The sequence below is a fragment of the Malus sylvestris genome, chromosome 2, assembly GCF_916048215.2.
Source record: "Malus sylvestris chromosome 2, drMalSylv7.2, whole genome shotgun sequence".
NCBI classification, from domain to species: domain Eukaryota; kingdom Viridiplantae; phylum Streptophyta; class Magnoliopsida; order Rosales; family Rosaceae; genus Malus; species Malus sylvestris.
Genome location: NC_062261.1, coordinates 28,558,865 through 28,576,139, shown reverse-complemented (window position 1 = coordinate 28,576,139; position 17,275 = coordinate 28,558,865). Strand labels below are relative to the sequence as shown.

At 36.2% G+C, this 17,275-nt stretch overlaps 2 protein-coding genes, 1 long non-coding RNA gene and 1 pseudogene across 6 annotated transcripts in view; all 4 read left to right on the top strand.

The window, feature by feature from the left end:
- Nucleotide 1: 1 nt before the first annotated feature.
- LOC126602724 (uncharacterized) lies at nucleotides 2–1,917 on the top strand (annotated as a pseudogene).
- Nucleotides 1,918–7,240: 5,323 nt separating this feature from the next.
- Nucleotides 7,241–10,393, top strand: LOC126590004 (uncharacterized). Of its 2 annotated transcripts, XR_007612026.1 has the most exons (5): nucleotides 7,241–7,385; nucleotides 7,555–7,681; nucleotides 7,782–7,854; nucleotides 8,721–9,094; nucleotides 10,303–10,393. XR_007612026.1 is itself a non-coding variant. In XM_050255478.1 (4 exons), the coding sequence occupies exons 1-4, from the start codon at nucleotides 7,358–7,360 to the stop codon at nucleotides 8,985–8,987; spliced, it is 495 nt and encodes a 164-aa protein (XP_050111435.1). In that variant the 5' UTR covers nucleotides 7,241–7,357; the 3' UTR covers nucleotides 8,988–9,443. The 2 variants fall into 2 exon arrangements, 1 of the variants encoding a protein (XP_050111435.1); XM_050255478.1 differs by lacking the exon at nucleotides 10,303–10,393 and having other exon boundaries at nucleotides 8,721–9,443.
- Nucleotides 10,394–10,737: 344 nt separating this feature from the next.
- Nucleotides 10,738–12,341, top strand: LOC126590077 (uncharacterized). 2 transcript variants are annotated; one of them, XR_007612053.1, is made up of 4 exons: nucleotides 10,738–10,833; nucleotides 11,024–11,208; nucleotides 11,379–12,168; nucleotides 12,247–12,341. It is a non-coding gene; the product is annotated as an uncharacterized LOC126590077 (long non-coding RNA). The 2 variants fall into 2 exon arrangements; XR_007612052.1 differs by having other exon boundaries at nucleotides 10,744–10,833; nucleotides 11,029–11,208.
- A 2,011-nt stretch (nucleotides 12,342–14,352) lies between these two features.
- Nucleotides 14,353–17,275, top strand: part of LOC126589930 (protein TIC 40, chloroplastic-like) — a 33,224-nt gene continuing 30,301 nt past the window's right edge. Inside the window, exons 1-3 of one of the 2 annotated variants that reach the window (XM_050255383.1) lie at nucleotides 14,353–14,567; nucleotides 15,522–15,630; nucleotides 15,786–15,843. In XM_050255383.1, coding sequence (XP_050111340.1) covers nucleotides 14,393–14,567; nucleotides 15,522–15,630; nucleotides 15,786–15,843 — 342 coding nt within the window. In that variant the 5' untranslated portion in view covers nucleotides 14,353–14,392. The remainder of the gene's footprint in view (nucleotides 14,568–15,521; nucleotides 15,631–15,785; nucleotides 15,844–17,275) is intronic. The other variant, XM_050255391.1, reaches the window with a different exon arrangement.

Genomic DNA, 17,275 nt, shown 5'->3' with positions numbered 1-17,275 from the left:
TACATGATAGGACTTTGATGCTTATACAAGAAGTTGAGGATATACAAAAAATGATGAAAGAACATGTAAAGGCTTGGAAGAGTACTATTATGTCAGATGGATGGTCGGATGGCAAAATTAGGTGTCTAATCAACTTTCTTGTCAATAGCCCACAAGGTATTTGGTCCTTGAAATTGGTTGATGAATCAGCCTCCATTAAAAATGGAGATTTATTGTATGACTACTTGGATGATGTTACTTAAGAAATTGGATAGGAGAATGTGGTTCAAGATATATCCGACAATACTTCGAACTATAAGAATGTGGGGGCAAAACTTATGAAAAGGAAAAAGGTGTGGTGGACTCCATGTGCGGCTCATTGTATTGATTTGATGATAGAGGATACTTTTAAGATGGCATGGTTTGATGACACACTCAAACGTGCTAGGTGTATTTCAAAGTATCTAGATGAGCATTAATGGATACTAGCTTCGTTGAGAAAGTACACCAACAATTTTGAAATTCTTCGTCCGGCAGTGATTAGGTTTACCACCTCTTTCCTTACATTTCAAAGCTTACAAAAGCAAAAGGAACATCTTGTTGCTTTGTTTTCCTCTAATGAATGGTTGGAAAGTACATATCCAAAATCATATGAAGCAAAGTTGGCCAAGCATCATGTGCTACATGATCGTGAGTTTTGGGGAAGAGTTTCCTTTTGCAATAAGAGTGTTCTTCCTCTTGTTTGTGTCTTGAGAGAGGTTGACTCGGATGAGAGACCTCCCCTATGGATTTTATATGAGTTGATAGATGCCGCAAAAGAGAAAATTGCAAACAATCTTAACAAAGTGGAGACAAAATTTATGCCTATTTGGAGAAAGATAGATCGGAGATGGAACAATCAACTTCATCAATCACTATATGTGGCAGGCTATTACTTGAATCCACAATTTCGGTATAAGGATAATTTCTTAAATAATGGCGAAGTGCAAAGTGGGTTGTTTGCTAGCATGGATAGGATGCTTGGGAATGGGAAAGGACATAAAGATGTAGATATCCAATTGGATTTATATGATAACAAGCTTGGTGAATTTGCGGATCCTATGGCTATGCAAACTAGGAAAAGGCGAACACCATGTAAGATTTAATTAGTCAATTTATAAATATATTTTTATCATTAACCTTTAAATTACTTACCTTACTAATATATTTTTAGCGGCTTTGTGGAAGCATTTTGGGACTAAAACACCCGAGTTAGTGAAGTTTTCTATCCGAGTTCTTTGCCTTACTTGTAGTGCAATCGGAATATGAGAGGAATTTGAGCACATTTCAAATTGTAAGTAAATATATTATTAGTATTTTATGTGTCATTTCCGCTTAAGATGATTAGACTTAAAAATAGAATTAATTTTTACATTTATTTGATTTATTAATTTGTAGATTCATATAAAAATGAGGAATAGGCTTGAACACAAAAGGCTTATGATATAGCCTATGTGAAGTACAATTTGGCTTTGCAAAAGAGAAGTCTTAAAAGGAGGAAGAAGTGTGATCCCATTGTTGTGGAAGAAATTGCCTCTAATGATGAATGGATAACGGAGATAGAAGATCATGTTCTTCCCAAAGATCCTACATGGCTCGAGGATGAGTCATTGTACAATGTTGAGGCCGTAAGGAATGTGCCACTCCCGGTTTATGAAGGTGGCCCAAACATTCGAGAGCCTAGAGAACCTTCTCCTCCTAGTCGTGAGCCTACTCCTACTCCTCCTCGCAAGCCTACTCAACCTAGAGGTCCTATTACTTTCAAAAGAAAATGCGTTAATGAATAAACCCCAAGTCTAAGAAATTTGGAGTAATGATTCAGAAGATTCGTTTGATGAATTGATGACATACGCTACAAGTTCATCTAGACTTGGCAATGAAAAGGATTTGAATGAATGATTTCTTTGTTTGTATGAATTTGGATGATATTACCTTTGAATTGTAAATTTAGATGATATTATCTTTTGAATGACAATGGATTTGAATGATAAATTGATAATGGATGTTTGTTTTACAAAGTATTATTTTCATACAATTATATGTAAAATATATAAAACATATATATTAAAAAAAATGTGGTCCCATGAAGCTTCACCTTACACCTCATGCCACATGCCTAGGCAGGGCTATCCATTGAACGCCTCGCCCACACCTTCACCTTTTAATACATTGTTTGAGACTAATCTTGTTGAAGTCTCTCCAAATTATTTGCAAGTTTAACACTAGTTGTTTGGATCACATCACAAATTCCTACGCTCTTTCTAACCTTTGGGGCATTATCTTTGAGTCTATGTGGATGATTTTTCTCGACGCTGCCTTAAGAATTCCTAACAATCACAGTAGATGGCTTTTGATCATTCCATTCCCTCTACAAGAAGATGTCTCCCTCCGCTTCTCCTACTTCAGATTGAATCAATTAGATTAAGAGAAGTTTCTTCTTGATCAACATTTTGGTGAGAATGTCATTCCTCATTAGGAACATCCATGTTGAGACAGCTGAAAGTTTGTCTAAGTGGGTATCCATGTGATAATTCATAGTCACGGGGGCAATGGGCTTGTAAGACTGAGTCTATTTATCTTCGTGGAGCATCTTGAAGAACTTCTCATATTGTTCTTGGATGATCTCATTCCTGATTACTATTTTGTTGTTCTGATAAATCAGCTAAAGAACAATATGAGAAGCTCTTCAAGATAGCGATCAGGAATGAAATCCTCCAAGAATAATATGAGATCAGGAATGATATAGGGAAGTTAATGAGGGTAATAATATTGTTCTTGAAGGTTACTCTAGTCGTTAATGAGGGTAATATGTAAAAAGATAGAGATAGGGAAGTAAACACAAAATATACTTGAGAACCACCCTAAGTTAGGCTACGTCCACAAGGGTAAAAAAGTTCTGATTGATAATGTAGAGTACACATGATACAAAGGTATAAGCATAGTGAATTTTGATTACGAATTAAGTACAATAATGACATTATGGACTAATTGTATGTGAATGGTTTCCTTTTACAGTTGAGGAAAGTCACACATTTTCATCAGTGGTCGATGTGGGACTCTAGGAGCTTTATTTGCATTGTGATTGGCCTCCTGGTTGATGATAAACTCTTGTGCTTTGGCAATGGTGCCTCGACACGAATCCTTCAGTAGGTTCCTAAAGGTATAAGTTTACTGGTACTCGGTAGTTTCAGGATTTGTGAAGTGTGGTACAAGTAGTATATTTATTTTTATTGGACTTAGCACCTGCCACGGTATTGTTAACATCGGGCCCATTTAAGCCCACCCTTGTAAGCACAAGGAAAGGCCAAGAAGTCCAAGGCCCAGAGAGTTTAAAGAGGGCCGACCCGAATGATTTGATCGACAGAGACAAAAGAAGGACTAATCGACCGCGTAGAACACATGGGCAAAGCTGACAACTTTTCGGCATAAGTCTTGTGAAATTCCATCCCTGGAATTTCACCAATTATTACGTATCTCGTATTTTGCACTTATGTTAACTTTATTAGTTAATTTTAATTCCATTAATTTTAAGTTTAGTAATTGTTTAGTTATCGAGTTGGAAATTTCATAATCAATTTTTATCTTTCGTTGATATTTTGAAGTTACAACTAGTGTTTTTAAATAGATCTCGAACCCCCGAACGCATAGGCGAAAGCCGTTTGCGAGTCCGAACTATAACGGTATAGTTACGGATGTTTGAAGTTGTGAACTATATAGATTGTGGGAAGCATGGGTTAAAGGTTAAGTTAAGTTAGTAGAAAAAATAAATAGAAATGAGGGAACCTGTCTAATTTTTTAAAAATGGGTATTAAAGGATCCATTTGGAAAGAAAGGAAAGGCCACTTTCTTTTCCCCCCCTAATTCGTGAAAACGTGAGGTCCACAGCCAAAAAATTCAAACCGGCCAATTTCAGGCCATTTCCTCCATTTCCCAGTTGATTTTCCTACCTCCTTCACCTGCAACTTGCTCAACTACATTCCTCCTTCCCTCTCTATCAAAAATCAAGGGTTTTTAAGGTCTTTTTCATGTAGAACTGCATAGGGGAATCGGGGGTTCTCAACGATGAATTGTCATTCCAGAGAGTATCACCATTCACCATCACCCTTAATCAACTTCCCTTGGATCCAAGAACAAGACCCAATTGGTGGTTGGGGCGTTGGAACACCAAGGAAGCCGAATTGAAGGACACCCACCTTAGGGTTTTGTTGGGTGCGAGCCAATTTGAGAGCCTTCCTGGCTAAATTGGACTCGGCTACATGTATAAAGTTTACTCTACTTGTTGAAATCTTTATTCCTGTAAAATTTGAGAATTTTTGGAGAAAGTCAAATTTGTCGGTGGGTGACATTCGATTTATAAAAATGTTGTTGGTTGAGTATTTTATCGTTAAGCTCCGCCACTTGATTATTCTAGCGATTGATGATCTTACCATTGAATTGACACCACTTTTAGTATGCTATGGTAGATAATGTTTAAGGACCTTAGGGACTTACAAGTGAGAATCTAGTGATTTGATATTACGGAATAAGTGACGTAAGATCATGGACCTACCTTAGAATGACAGTTCGATTCCTCATTAAATGTTGTTGTGGGAAATATATAAGAGTTTTAAGTATGTGAATTATCAAATGAAATCTAAATTTGGTTTGTACCTTGTTAGGCGGTGATAGAACGTGATGTCTTGACTCTCGTGTTTGAGTGCATTAGTGTGGATCTCAGGTGAGTGATTCTAATCTATGTGTTATGGTTATTGCTTTGAAATCTTTTGTGCTAATAAACGTTGTGGTTACACTATGGATTCTTAAATAGTTTTGTTGCTAAATAATTGTTGCTAGTAAGTTGCAATCAATCTACTTTTGAAACATTAGGTGACTTGGATATTTGAACTGTGATGAATTGTGTTTTGGGATATATATGTGATGGTTGATAAAAGTTGCAGTCGATCTACTTTTGAAACATTAGGTGACTTGGATATTTGAACTGTGATGGATTGTGTTTTGGGATATATATGTGATGACTGATAAAAATGATGGATTGTGTTTTGGGATATATATGTGTGGATTGTGTTTTGCGATATATATGTGATGGTTGATAAAAATGATGGATTGTATTTTGGGATATATATGTGATGGATGATAAAAATAATGGATTGTATTTTGGGATATATATGTGATGGATGATAAAAATGATGGATTGTGAATGACCATTACCCTAGTGTCATGGGGTTGGGTGACAATCAGTCTGCACCACGTAGCAATGGTCATGGATGGTCCTGCTTGGTTTATCCGTGTTAGGGGACCATACTATTTGTGGATCGCTCTTGGTTAATCTGCGTTGTGGTATCCTTATAGCCTAGGTATGGCCATACACATTTAAAGGTGATCATGTTTGGTTATTCCGCATTGGGTAATCACCTTCCAATAGTTATAGGAGTGACTCTGCTTGGTTAATCCGTATTGGGGGATCACTACCTATTTGGTTATTTTCTTAGGGGTGACTCTGCTTAGTTAATCCGCATTGGGGAGTCACTACCTACTTGGTTACTTTCTTAAGGGTGGCTTTGCTTGGTTGATCCGTTTTGGGGGGCCACTTCCTATTTGGTTATTGCGGAGGCTTCGACCGAACGACGTCTCTCTAAATCTAGTTTTGAATATATCTGTGAATGTGGCTTTGAGAACCCTGAGTTTTGATTTAGAAAACTCGTTGGATGTATGTGTGACCCCTTCGGAGGTTGCAAGGTTTGGTAGCGATTTCTTATAAATGATTTGTATTCAAGGTTTATAATTGTGAATGATGGTTGGTTTTATTATTAGTATCATATACTTGTATTATTTATTGCTCACATAAGCTTTGTAGCTTATCCGGGTTGTTGTTTGCCCGATGCACCATTTCGATGGTGTAGGCACTGATCTTACAGGTAACAAGTCTGAGTAGCTTTGAGAGGTTCGTAGGTGGGGTAGCAGAACAGTTATCAGAGATTTGGAGTGCTAGGTTACCCTTATATCCTATCTTGTACTTTATCTTTGGGACTTTCTTTTGAGCACCTCAATCTTGTTCTTAGTCAAGCAAAAATTATGCTTCTTTTTGGGATGTACATATTTGTAAATATTTTGTGGAGAACTTAGCCACCTTCATATTATTTTGGTTTATCAGTTAAAGTATTTTATTCCGTAACTTATACCGTATTCAACGGACGTTATTTTCCTTGTCACGTGTCGATTCTCGACGTATGTTGGGATTGGGCGTGACAAGTCTCCAAGAGCAGAACTACTCAAGTGCAACTCAGAGCATTCAACAACTTGCAGACAACAACAGAAACCTGGGATGGGACATAAAGGTAGTCAGGGCAGTGCCCTGTAAGGTGAGACGGACCAAGGTTTGAGCGGGATGCTCGAGCTACCTAGGACTTAAAAGATGTGTTATCTGAATGCTAGAACATCACTTCGCTGACGACGGCCTAGCCGAATAGGAGAAAAGTTGTTAGTAAGCTATTATAAATGGTGGGCACATTAAATGTCGGTTTGGGAGGCCTTAAGAGGGCGAGGCCTATACAAAAGGGTAGAGGCCTATATAAATGGGTAGAGACCTTCATTATGGGGTCGGACGAATCAAAGAGTATAGAGTGAATGTATTAGTAGAGAGCTATTTAGCCGCAAATCACCATATTGAGATCAATACTGTGAATGTAGCCCAATTTTGAGGAGTGAACCAATTATGAGTCCATTTAATTGCAACCCATCCCATAAACCCATCTAAAGTCATTTAATCAAGTTTTTTAACCTTAGAAACTTACATCTTTGAGTCCATTTAATTTCAGCCCATCTCATAAGCCCATCAAAAGTCATTTAATTAAATTTGTTAACCTTATAATTTTAAGCGTTAATAAGTCTATCTAAATAAGATAATTTTTTAGTAGTGCCAGTGGTGTTGCCACCAGTGGAAATCAAACACTTAGATATTCTTTACCTTTTTCTTTTGAACAAAAGATATTTACCTCCACTAGGGAATAGGGAGTTAGCAAAGCCTCACAATGGGCAAACAATAATGTGGTTCAAATTTGCCTTAGGCAAGAATAGAACCTATAACCTCTCACTTACAAATAGCTTCTTTACTTTATTTTCAATTAACTAAATTTAAGTGTTAAATAAGAATATCCCCTAGCTCCAGTGCCAGAACACTTAAAATTTCTCGTTAAATACAGTGGATCGTGTCTTAATGATTACGCTGCCTGACAATGTGAATAGAATGCTATAATACCAAAGATCCTCCCTCCTCTTACTCTTATTCTTAACTTATCATCCAACCCAACTCGCAAAAAGCTCTGTAGCTCACTACTGCGCCATGGGACAAGTCCTCGACAGGTTACAAGGTATCTCTATAATCCTTCGACATCGTTAATGTTGTTTTCTTCCCGGTTCTGAATTTTCCCTGTTTTCTGTTGGGCTTTAGTCTGACATGTTATGTTACATTACCGGACATGAAGCAACCGGTAATTACATATATGTTTATAAGGTATCTGGTAAGTTTCTGGATTGCAGGTAAGCAATGGAGGCGAAAGCAAATAAAAAGGATTTCAGAGAAGTTGTTTGAACAATTTAGAAATGATAGAAGAACGAATAACTTGAAAATCAACGATCTGTACATCGGTGTACTACTTGTGTACAAGTGAGGAGCTTTTCATGCTAAACGTATTCCCATTTTTTTAACTGATTGACAAATCATGCTGCTAATTGTAGCTGATTGTTGTTTAATCTTCCTGTTCTAGTGATATCAATAAGCATTTATCCGGCCAGCATTTTGATCCACCCTCGAAAGATCATGTCAGAGAAATGATGAAGGTACTCTTGTTGTTTAATAAGACATGAGGATGAACTAGAATCAGGATCAGTTTTCAAATACTGGGATTTTTTTTGTTGGATATAATCAAGCGGTTGAAATGAAATTTGTTAGTCTCAAACCATTTACAAGCAAGATAATGTCTTATGAAATTTCAACAGTATATATGCCATTTATCAGGGGATTTCATATAACATCTGTTATGCTTATTGAGTTAAGGTGTTGTGCTGCAAAAGTCAAGTTGTCATACCATGTATTAGGCAAATAAGATTTGTGATCCAATTTTCGTTTTGCATTAGGGAAAGCTCGTTATCCACACATCAATGATCAATCTAATACGGTTAGTAATTACTCTCACAAGCAACGTAGTTTTGATTCGTATTTTTGGTGTGTAAATTTCAATTTTAAATTGCAGACAGATCAATAAACCTACTCTCTCTCTCTCTCTCTCTCTCTCTCTCTTATGCATGGAAAATGAACTGAAACACGTTTAAGATGCTGTGGTCAGAGAGAAGCAAGTCTTTGTCCTTTATGTAGTCTGGTTTAGCAAGATGTGACCAGTTTGTTTGAGGTTCTATATACATGACCAATTTATTCTGCTCCGTGTAGACTTTTAAGTTTCTTCGTCTTCTGCTTACCTATGTTCAAGTTTCTGCTGTTTGTTATACAAAGAAATACTGTTGTTGCAGCTGTTTGGTAGGTAAGAATCCTTGTTGAGAATCCGTCTGTGGGGTCCCGTTCAGAAAACCTATAGGAACCGTTAGGATATGAGCACGTTATTCGCTTCTAGAAAAATGTTGAATCAATCATTTGCCTTCAGCGAAACTCGTTTGATTCGTTTAATAATGTTTACCCTTAATACTTGCAGGAAAGCGATTTAAATCTTGATGGAGAAATTGACCGCGAAGAGTTTGCAAAGTTCATCGAGCACTTGACAGCAGACAATTTGGTTGTTCTCGATCAACTGATCCTCACACTGGTTGCAGCACCGGCGGTTGCAATGGCGACAAAGAGGGTTACCGAGGGTGTACCGGGGATCGGAAAGGTCGTGCAAAGGTTACCCGATTCAGTTTATGCATCCCTTGTGACTCTTACTGTTGTGCTGTTTCAACAAGCGCACCAGGAGTTCGGTTAGCCGCAAGTTTGTTCTCAGTTCAACCTTTCTATGGTCTATTTAGGTCTACTTTGATATTGCTGTGTTTTCTTAAAAAAAAAAAAAATTGTTTCATACTGTACTGTAAGGTCACGTTTGTTTGACAGGATTAAGAGGCCTTGGACTGGACTAGACTATAGTCCGACGTTTGGTGTGCATCCAGATTAGCTTTAATGAGCTTAACCCGGACTCGCGTGGACTAAGTACCTCCTTAGCCGTTCTTAACGAGCAACCCCAAAATTGGGCGGATTCGTAAGCCCAGAGCAAACCGAGAGATTTCCCTTCGTCCTGTCTTCCCTTCGTCCTCATCTCTGCGTCTTCCCTCAACGTCGTCCTTGCCGTGCTCCCTCATCGTCGTCTTCCTCACCCTCATCGGCCGGACTGCTAAGCCCACTCCTCTCCGCTACGCCCTCCTCGCTTCACCCTTCCCATCCACCAACTCCCTACTTCGTCCCTCTCATCTATCATTTTTCAACCCATATCCAGCAAAATTCAAAACAAAAAGGAAAAATTTTAGGCAAAATTTTGTAGTTTTTCCATTTTCCAAATCATATCCAAATCCAAAATTCTAAACAAAAAAGCAACAAAAAAAAAATAAATTACAAAATCGTTGTGCATATGAAATGCATAACAGTCGCTCTAATCACACATGCACCAAGTCCTGACTCCTTTTTCGCAGACCTTTGCCATTGATGCCGGAGAAGCAGACCCATAAATACCCAGATGACCCAGATTCTGATCGGGTTTTGATTCACCAATTGGTTCTTAGAAAAATTAGGAAGAAAAGAAGGAGATGAATGGAGAACAAAAGGAAGAAAAGAGGGAGATGAACAGAGAACAAAAGGAAGAAGAAGATGGAGATGAAGAGGGAGAGGGACGAAGAAAAAGAGGAAGAGGGATGAAGAAAAATTAGGAAGAAAACAGAGGGAAAGGGGCGGAGAAATTTTAGGAAGACAGAGGAGAGGGGAAGAAGGGAAAGGGGCGGAGAAAATTTAAGAAGACAGAGGAGAGGGGAAGAACGGAAAACAATTGAGAATGGAATGATGATTCTAGAATGAGAAAATAGACGGAAGTAATAATAAAATATTACTAAATATTTATTAAATAATATAAAATATTAATAGATATAAATTAAATAATATAATATTAGAATTTGTTGTTAGTCTGTTCCTTAGTCCTGACACTGCATCAAACGCTTCACTAAGTTAGTCCAGCTTAGTCTAGTCTAAGTCAGTCCAGCTTAGTCCCTGCAGCTAGTCCAGTCCGAGACAGTCCGGTGCAACAAACGCACCCTAAGAATAAACAGATCTAAAATAAAATTGTTTAGTGTTTGGTAAATAATTAAAAATAATATGGTGTTAAATGTAATATGATAGATGTATGGGAAAGGTTGTATTTTTGTAATATATACGAGGATATATTTGTTATTTGAAAATTTCATTAAATGAGGATTGTTCACACATGCACTTTTTTTAGATGCATGGTAAACCATATTTCTGTTTTTCTATGCTTTTCTGCTAACAATAACATCAATTTAAAAAAAAAAACACTTTCTTTTTTATTTTATCAAACACATTTGATGTACCATATTTTATGATAAGCTATTTTTTTTCTAAAGCATCGCAACTCCAAACCAGCACTTAAAAGCTACACTTTTGGATTATAAAGTTAGCCTCGTCAGTTGGGTAATTGTGGCTGCATAATAATGCACAAGGAGAATGGTGCTTGAACATAGGGCTGGAAAAAAATCCCAAAAATCCCAAACCAAACCAAAAAAATCCCGATCCCAAACCAAAAAAATCCCAAACCAAAATTCCCGAAAATTTCGGTATGTAATCCCGAACCAAACCGAAATTTTCGGTATGGGATTCGGTTTTGCATTTCTATTTTTCGGTATTCCCATACCGAACCGAAAAAAAATTATATATATATATATATATATTATTTTTTAATTATAAGAGAATTATTTCCAACCGTTCATTGTTTAGATTTAATCTGTGCTGTTCATTTGTTTCTAGGTCAGATCCCATTTCAGATTTCACTTCCGTTCATTTGTTCCATCCAATCGAACTCGAAGCGCAGCCCTCCCTCACCGAGCCCTCATCTCTCATCCGACTGTCTGTGTTGAATTCCGGCCAGCCACCGCGTACCACCACACCGAGCTCTCGTCTCTGACTCTCCACCACCGCGATCTCTCTCTCGGGTAATTAATTTAGTGTTTTGAAATCTAATTTCTGTCTTCCTTTTGAAATTTAATTTAGGGTTTGGAATCTAATTTCAATCTTGAATCTTCCCTTACTGGTTTCATATGTTTATATACGTTTCATGAAAAGAAAAGAAAAATTGGAAATGGTTGTGATGCTTTCTGTGCAGATGATGGCGGTGGAATGGATCCCGAAGGTATGCGCAAATGCATGAGCTTGGGGTATTCAATCCACCACTTGCAGAAGATGAGTAGTTTCTTGAGTACCGTGATTTTGTTGAATGTGTTCAAAATTAAAATAACGAGCATATGGGAATTTTGGGTTTTCATTTTTGGCATGTTTTGAGAATTTTCCTTGTCCTGTTTGGATGCCAAGAAAAAAAAGCATATCTGAAAGGTTAAAAGCTTGGGAACAGAAGAAATGTTAATTTGTGTTGAACCCATGTTGGAGATTCAGCTTTGTATGATATAATTGTTTTCAGTCGTGCAATTCGTGCAGGGTATGTTTTATTTATTTTTCTTTTTAGTTTGTTTTCCTCTTGAAACTAGTTTAGTCGATCAACTCCCCACCTCTGTACCACCTTTCTTTTCCACTACAGCCACAAACATTTGCAACCATATTAACACATCCAGCCTACTGAAACTAAAGATTACATCTTGAAGCTATGATTTAAACTTGATGGTTGTGAATGTCTCTAGCTTGGGCTTGCATGTTTTTTCCGAAAATGTTCATTGATTGGTAATAGTATATGTGGCTATGTGATTTCATTTGGACTAGTATTCTTAGTTCCTCTGTTTTCCTTGAATATTTTATCCTTGACATAAATCAATTCAATGTTTATGACTTACTCTGCCCAAAAGAGCGAGCCAATATTGGATGATGGTTGTGCTGGACGCATTTCGTGCGTGCTAGAAGGAGAAGAAGAAGAGAGTGTATTAGATTCTATTGTTCTTGCTCAGGTATGGAGCATTGTGAATTATAATGTTGCTACTTGTAGATTTCTGTCATTGATTTATATGAATTTTCTCGATTTGCAGTGGGAAGATCGAATGTGGAAATATGGGTTTTTAATCATACTGCAAATACAATTCCATCTTGCTTCTCTTTTGTAATGCTATCTCTGTATTGCACACTCTTTTGTAACTAATTTTTTTGCTTGTGGTTTGTAACTTAATTATTAAAACTTTGGATTGTAACTTAATTATTAAAACTTTGGATTGTAACTAATTTTTTCGCTTTTGGTTTGTAACTTAATTATTAAAACTTTAGATTGTAACTAATTTTTTTGCTTTTGGGTTTGTTACTTTATTTATTTTAAAACCTTGTCTACCATACAAGTGGAAAATGCAGCTGAACTGCTCTTATAAACATTGCAGGTTTGCCCAATATTTTTTTTATTTGGTTGAATAAAAGTTAAGCCCATATGTGGGGGCTGTTACATTCAGTGGGCAGGCCCAATATTAGGTTTTTGTCCAATTGGACCAATATTAGCTTTTTTTTGTCCAAAAGCCCAAAAGCCCAAAATTATTTTTGGGATTCCCGATTTGTCCCGAAATCCCGAAACTATTTCGGGATTCCCGAAAATTGGGATTCCCGAAAATTTGGTTTGGGATCGGTATTGAAATTGGGATTCCCGAAAATTTCGGTATGGGAATCGGGACAAGGGTTTCGGTATGGGATCCCATACCGAACCACCCCTACTTGAACATATACAAATAATTGTCTTTTGGAAGCTAACCATTTTAGTTCATCCTTGTGACTGCCATTAAATTTTCTTAACGACACTCCTTGACTCCTTCCTCGTAATGTCGGACTATGACGGAGTGGGAGGGGAGCGGGCTTGGGTTGGTTTGAGAATGTGGGGTTTAATAAAAAAATAAAAAACTTATTAAAAAATCTAAAACATTAAATGTATTTAGTAAAACAAAAAAAATAGTGTTTTTATTAAAAAAATCGTTGTTAATGACAGGAGAAGAACATAGAAAAGCAGAAGCCGAGTCTACTATACTTATAAAAAGTTTTTTTTTTTTTTTCAAAGCATAATAATCAATGCTTATTTAATGAAATTTTAAAATAGCAAGTATACCCCCACATGTTTTACAAAATTACAATTTTGCCCTTACATTATTATCTTTCATAATTATTATAGGCTTATTATATTTACACCCCACGTATTGTTGAATAAACCCCATATACTTAATACACCCCACATTTACTTTTTTCAATTAAAATTTATCTTAATGCACCCCATTTACTTCCCCATATTAACCTCTCACCCCCATTCTCAACATACACCTTACATTTTCTATATACACCCCATATTTACTATATACCCCACATTTTCTATACACCTCACATTCTTCACATCTTATAATACTCAGTCACAATCAAGATTGGAGGAAGATGAGGCTGCTGAGACTCTGTTAAAGGTGGCAAACGAGGTAATACGTTGAGGTTTAATGACAAAAATTCGAGGGTAAAAGCAGCAAGGGAAATAAGAACAATCAGAAGGTCTCTTGTAATGTGAATGGTACTAGGACTTTGCCCAGATTGGCAAAAACGTAGCTGAATGTTGATGTAGTTTCATTGCATTTTCAGATGTATGAAAAGAAAACATATTTATTTATTGGTGTTGAATTGCAGAACAGAGATTGTGTTTAGCCATTTTATTACTATTATCATTTCTTTTAATTGGGGTTATGCGGTGAGACAACATATATAAAGAAATATCGTTAATTTCTTCGCATTCCATTCAAGTTCTAAGCCGACAGTCTTATCATTTTGCTTGCATTTGTTGGGAAGACAAAAAAGTAGATAAATAATACGTTAAAAGCGATTTGGGGTTTATTCAGAAATTTTTTATTTTTTATTTTTTATTCTAACCTAATAAGGTTGAAATTTGCATTGCATGGTAGGGTATCTAAGTCATTTAATATCAAATTTGAATGTGAGGTGTATTCAACGTATGTAGGATGTTAATAAAAAAAGTCTTATTATATCATATTAAATATCATATCCTTTTTAATCATTTAACATATTTAAAGTAATTTATATAAAAATTTATCAAACACTTAATTTATTATTAAAAGCACTTTTACAAAAAAAAAAAAAAAAGGGTGGTTTTGCAAACATTCAACAACACAATTGCAGTGCCTTTTTTGCTTGATTTTCTCGTAGCAAATCATGACGTCTCTGTCTCTTCCTCGCTCGCCACCGCTCCTCCCTTCAAATCAACCGAGAATTATCGCTCCCTCATTCAATCGCTTCCCTCTCTTTCGATGCTCCGCCAATCTCAGAAACTCCAAAAATCACCAAAATTCCAGAGCCAATGGTCGCTTCACTGCCACTCGCCTCCCAGGTTCTAATTTTACTGATTCAATTTACTGTTGGCTGTCTCAAGTAAGAAAATTTTTAGCTTCTTCTTGCAAAATTTAGTGCAGAAAACACAGGGGTTCGCTTTTTTATTTTTCGAAATATAGAAATTTATTTACTTGCTAGGGTTCTATGTTGAATTGTGAGTCTGAATTGATGCATACGGTTTCGAGGACATGAAATATGTTGCTTGAATTGGTTTTTTTGGGTTTTAAGTGCATGACTATAACTTTTTAAAATTTGAATTTTCTTTATTTTTCAAGCTTTAATGAATTGGGTTTTGAAAGGTCTTCAATACCATGCATAGTTCCACTGAAATTTCTACTTGTAGCGGGTTGGAGAGAGCGGATGAGTTGGTTTGTAGAAAGTGGCTGTATTTGGGAAAAGATAACCTTCACATCCAGTCTGCAATGCTGCACACAGACGCATGCATATGGAGAAGAGATGTTAGTTGGCTTTCTGTGTGAACTCAAAGTAGTTATAATAGGATTACTACTTTAGGAATTGAGCACTTTTGGAGACAAGAGTTGGGGTTAGGAGTGCTTTTGTAAAAAAACAAAACACTTCTGACCATAAGTGCTTCTATTAGAAGCATGTCAGAATTTAATAAACATCCGGTTGACTCCTGAAAATGCACTTGAAAGCGTTTTGTGAAGAAGCACTATTGACCGTTTCAAGCATAGTCAAAGCTCAAAAGTGCTTGTAGCCCTTATGGAACACTTACTTACCCTACATTGTGTATCAATAAGACTATAATGATAGCTCGAAGGTGGGAAAAAAAAAAAAAGAAGCTAGGTTTAAAGGATATTGTTTTATTTTTCATCAGAAGTGCTAATGTATCTTGCTGATTCTATGATGCCGTATTTCATATGATCTCCTGGTTGTGCAAGTTTTCATTATAGTTGTACTGACATGGGTTATTTTTCTGATACTATTGTAGCAAAGTTAGAAGTGGAACGTTTTGCAAGCATTTCTTCTTCAAGTACCCAGGAAACTTCTTCAATTGGTGTCAACCCACAAATCTCAATACCTCCCCCACCCTCAAATGTGTAATGATTTGTTTTCTTCACTTTCTCTGTTTTTATTTATTTTATAACTAATCATATATTTTATGAGTTTTTGGGGTTGCTTTTTCTGTAGTCCTTGTGCCCAAACGTTCATAACCATTTCATTTTTACACCTTTATTTACCTATTATGTTCTAGAGGGTTGCTTCTGTTTTGGATTAGTGCTGGCATTGGGCTTTCAGCACTATTTTCATTGGTGAGAACATGGATTGTTGCTTGCTCTTTGTTTGATAAAATGAACTTTTATTAGACCATTTCACCTTTGTTGCGTGTTTGACAAGTTAATTTTGATGGCAGGTGGCTACAAGATTAAAGGTGCGTCCTTTCATGCTACAGTTTATGGATCTTTTTTTTTAAATACTGGATTTTGAGTTTAGTGCCCTTAACATTTTAATGTTTGTGAAGGAACATTTTCAACTTGCCAATGTGTATGCGAGTATATATGTTAAAAAGTATAAGTATTTATTTATTGTGTGACACACACAAAACAATAATAATAATAGTAAAATTAATTATGTTAATAATAATAATAATAATAGTAATAGATATTATGCTTAGTAACATGGTAAAGTTCTTCGAATAAACTTTATATGGATACATTCTCAAAAGGTCGTACCCAGTGCACAAGGCTCCCGCTTTACGCAGGGTCTGAGAGAGGTGAATGTCGGCTAGCCTTACCCCCATTTATGGAGAGGCTGCTCCCAAATATGGATACATTCTCAATTCAACAAAAAAAGAATGTCTCCATATAAGTATGATTTTATAAATAGCAGCAACTTAAAAAACAATGTACCACTATTAATATATATGGGTTCATAAGTCGTGAGATAGTGATTTGTGGGTACAAACTTGATACATGTTCCATGAACAATAAAATGGGGAATGAATAATCTTGTTTTAAAAAAAATAAAATTGAATGAGATAATCTTGTTGATTAGCTAGGAATAAGTCATTCAAAATTTAAAAAAGCTTATCAAAAAATAATTTTCCAACAGCCAAGGCTATAAAGTAGAGAATAAATAGATACTATTTTTAAATACCAAATAAAAATTGCTGACATGTAAAAGATTTATTATAAAAGTCTGACGTGGAAATAGTCAAGAGACTTTTAATTACACTAACACCCCCTGAGGTTTATTGAGTTTTCACAAAACCCCTCATGTTTGAAACATTACATTAACTACCCTTCAAGTTTTAATTCTCTTTCACATAATCCCTTGAGTAAAAAATGTGTTCACAAATTTACTAATTAAGTCTAAGTGTCTCAAATACAGTGGATCGTGTCTTAATGATTACGCTGCCTGACAAAGTCAATAGAATGCTTCAATCCTCCCTTCTCTTACTCTCTTATTCTTAATTTATCATCAAATCCAACTCGCAAAAACCTCTGTACTGAGCCCACTACTGAGCCATTGGACAGGTCCTCGATAGGTTACAAGGTCCTCTCTATTCCTTCGACATCATTAATGTTGTTTTCTTTCCAGTTCTGAATTTTACCTGTTTTCTGTTGGGTTTTAGTTTCAATGGCTTCTCCATCTTTCCACACTCGTAACATCTATAAGTAAATTGTAAATATTCACCGGCACAGACAATCTGACATGTTATGTTAAATTACTAGAGATGAAACA

What these genes read in the sequence shown, in the direction of transcription:
- LOC126590004 (XM_050255478.1), top strand. Translation starts at nt 7,358, where the DNA reads ATGGGACAAGTCCTCGACAGGTTACAAG. An exon ending in AGTCCTCGACAGGTTACAAG is followed by an intron (nt 7,386 to 7,554) that starts GTATCTCTATAA and finishes TCTGGATTGCAG; the next exon opens with GTAAGCAATGGAGGCGAAAG. An exon ending in GGTGTACTACTTGTGTACAA is followed by an intron (nt 7,682 to 7,781) that starts GTGAGGAGCTTT and finishes TTCCTGTTCTAG; the next exon opens with TGATATCAATAAGCATTTAT.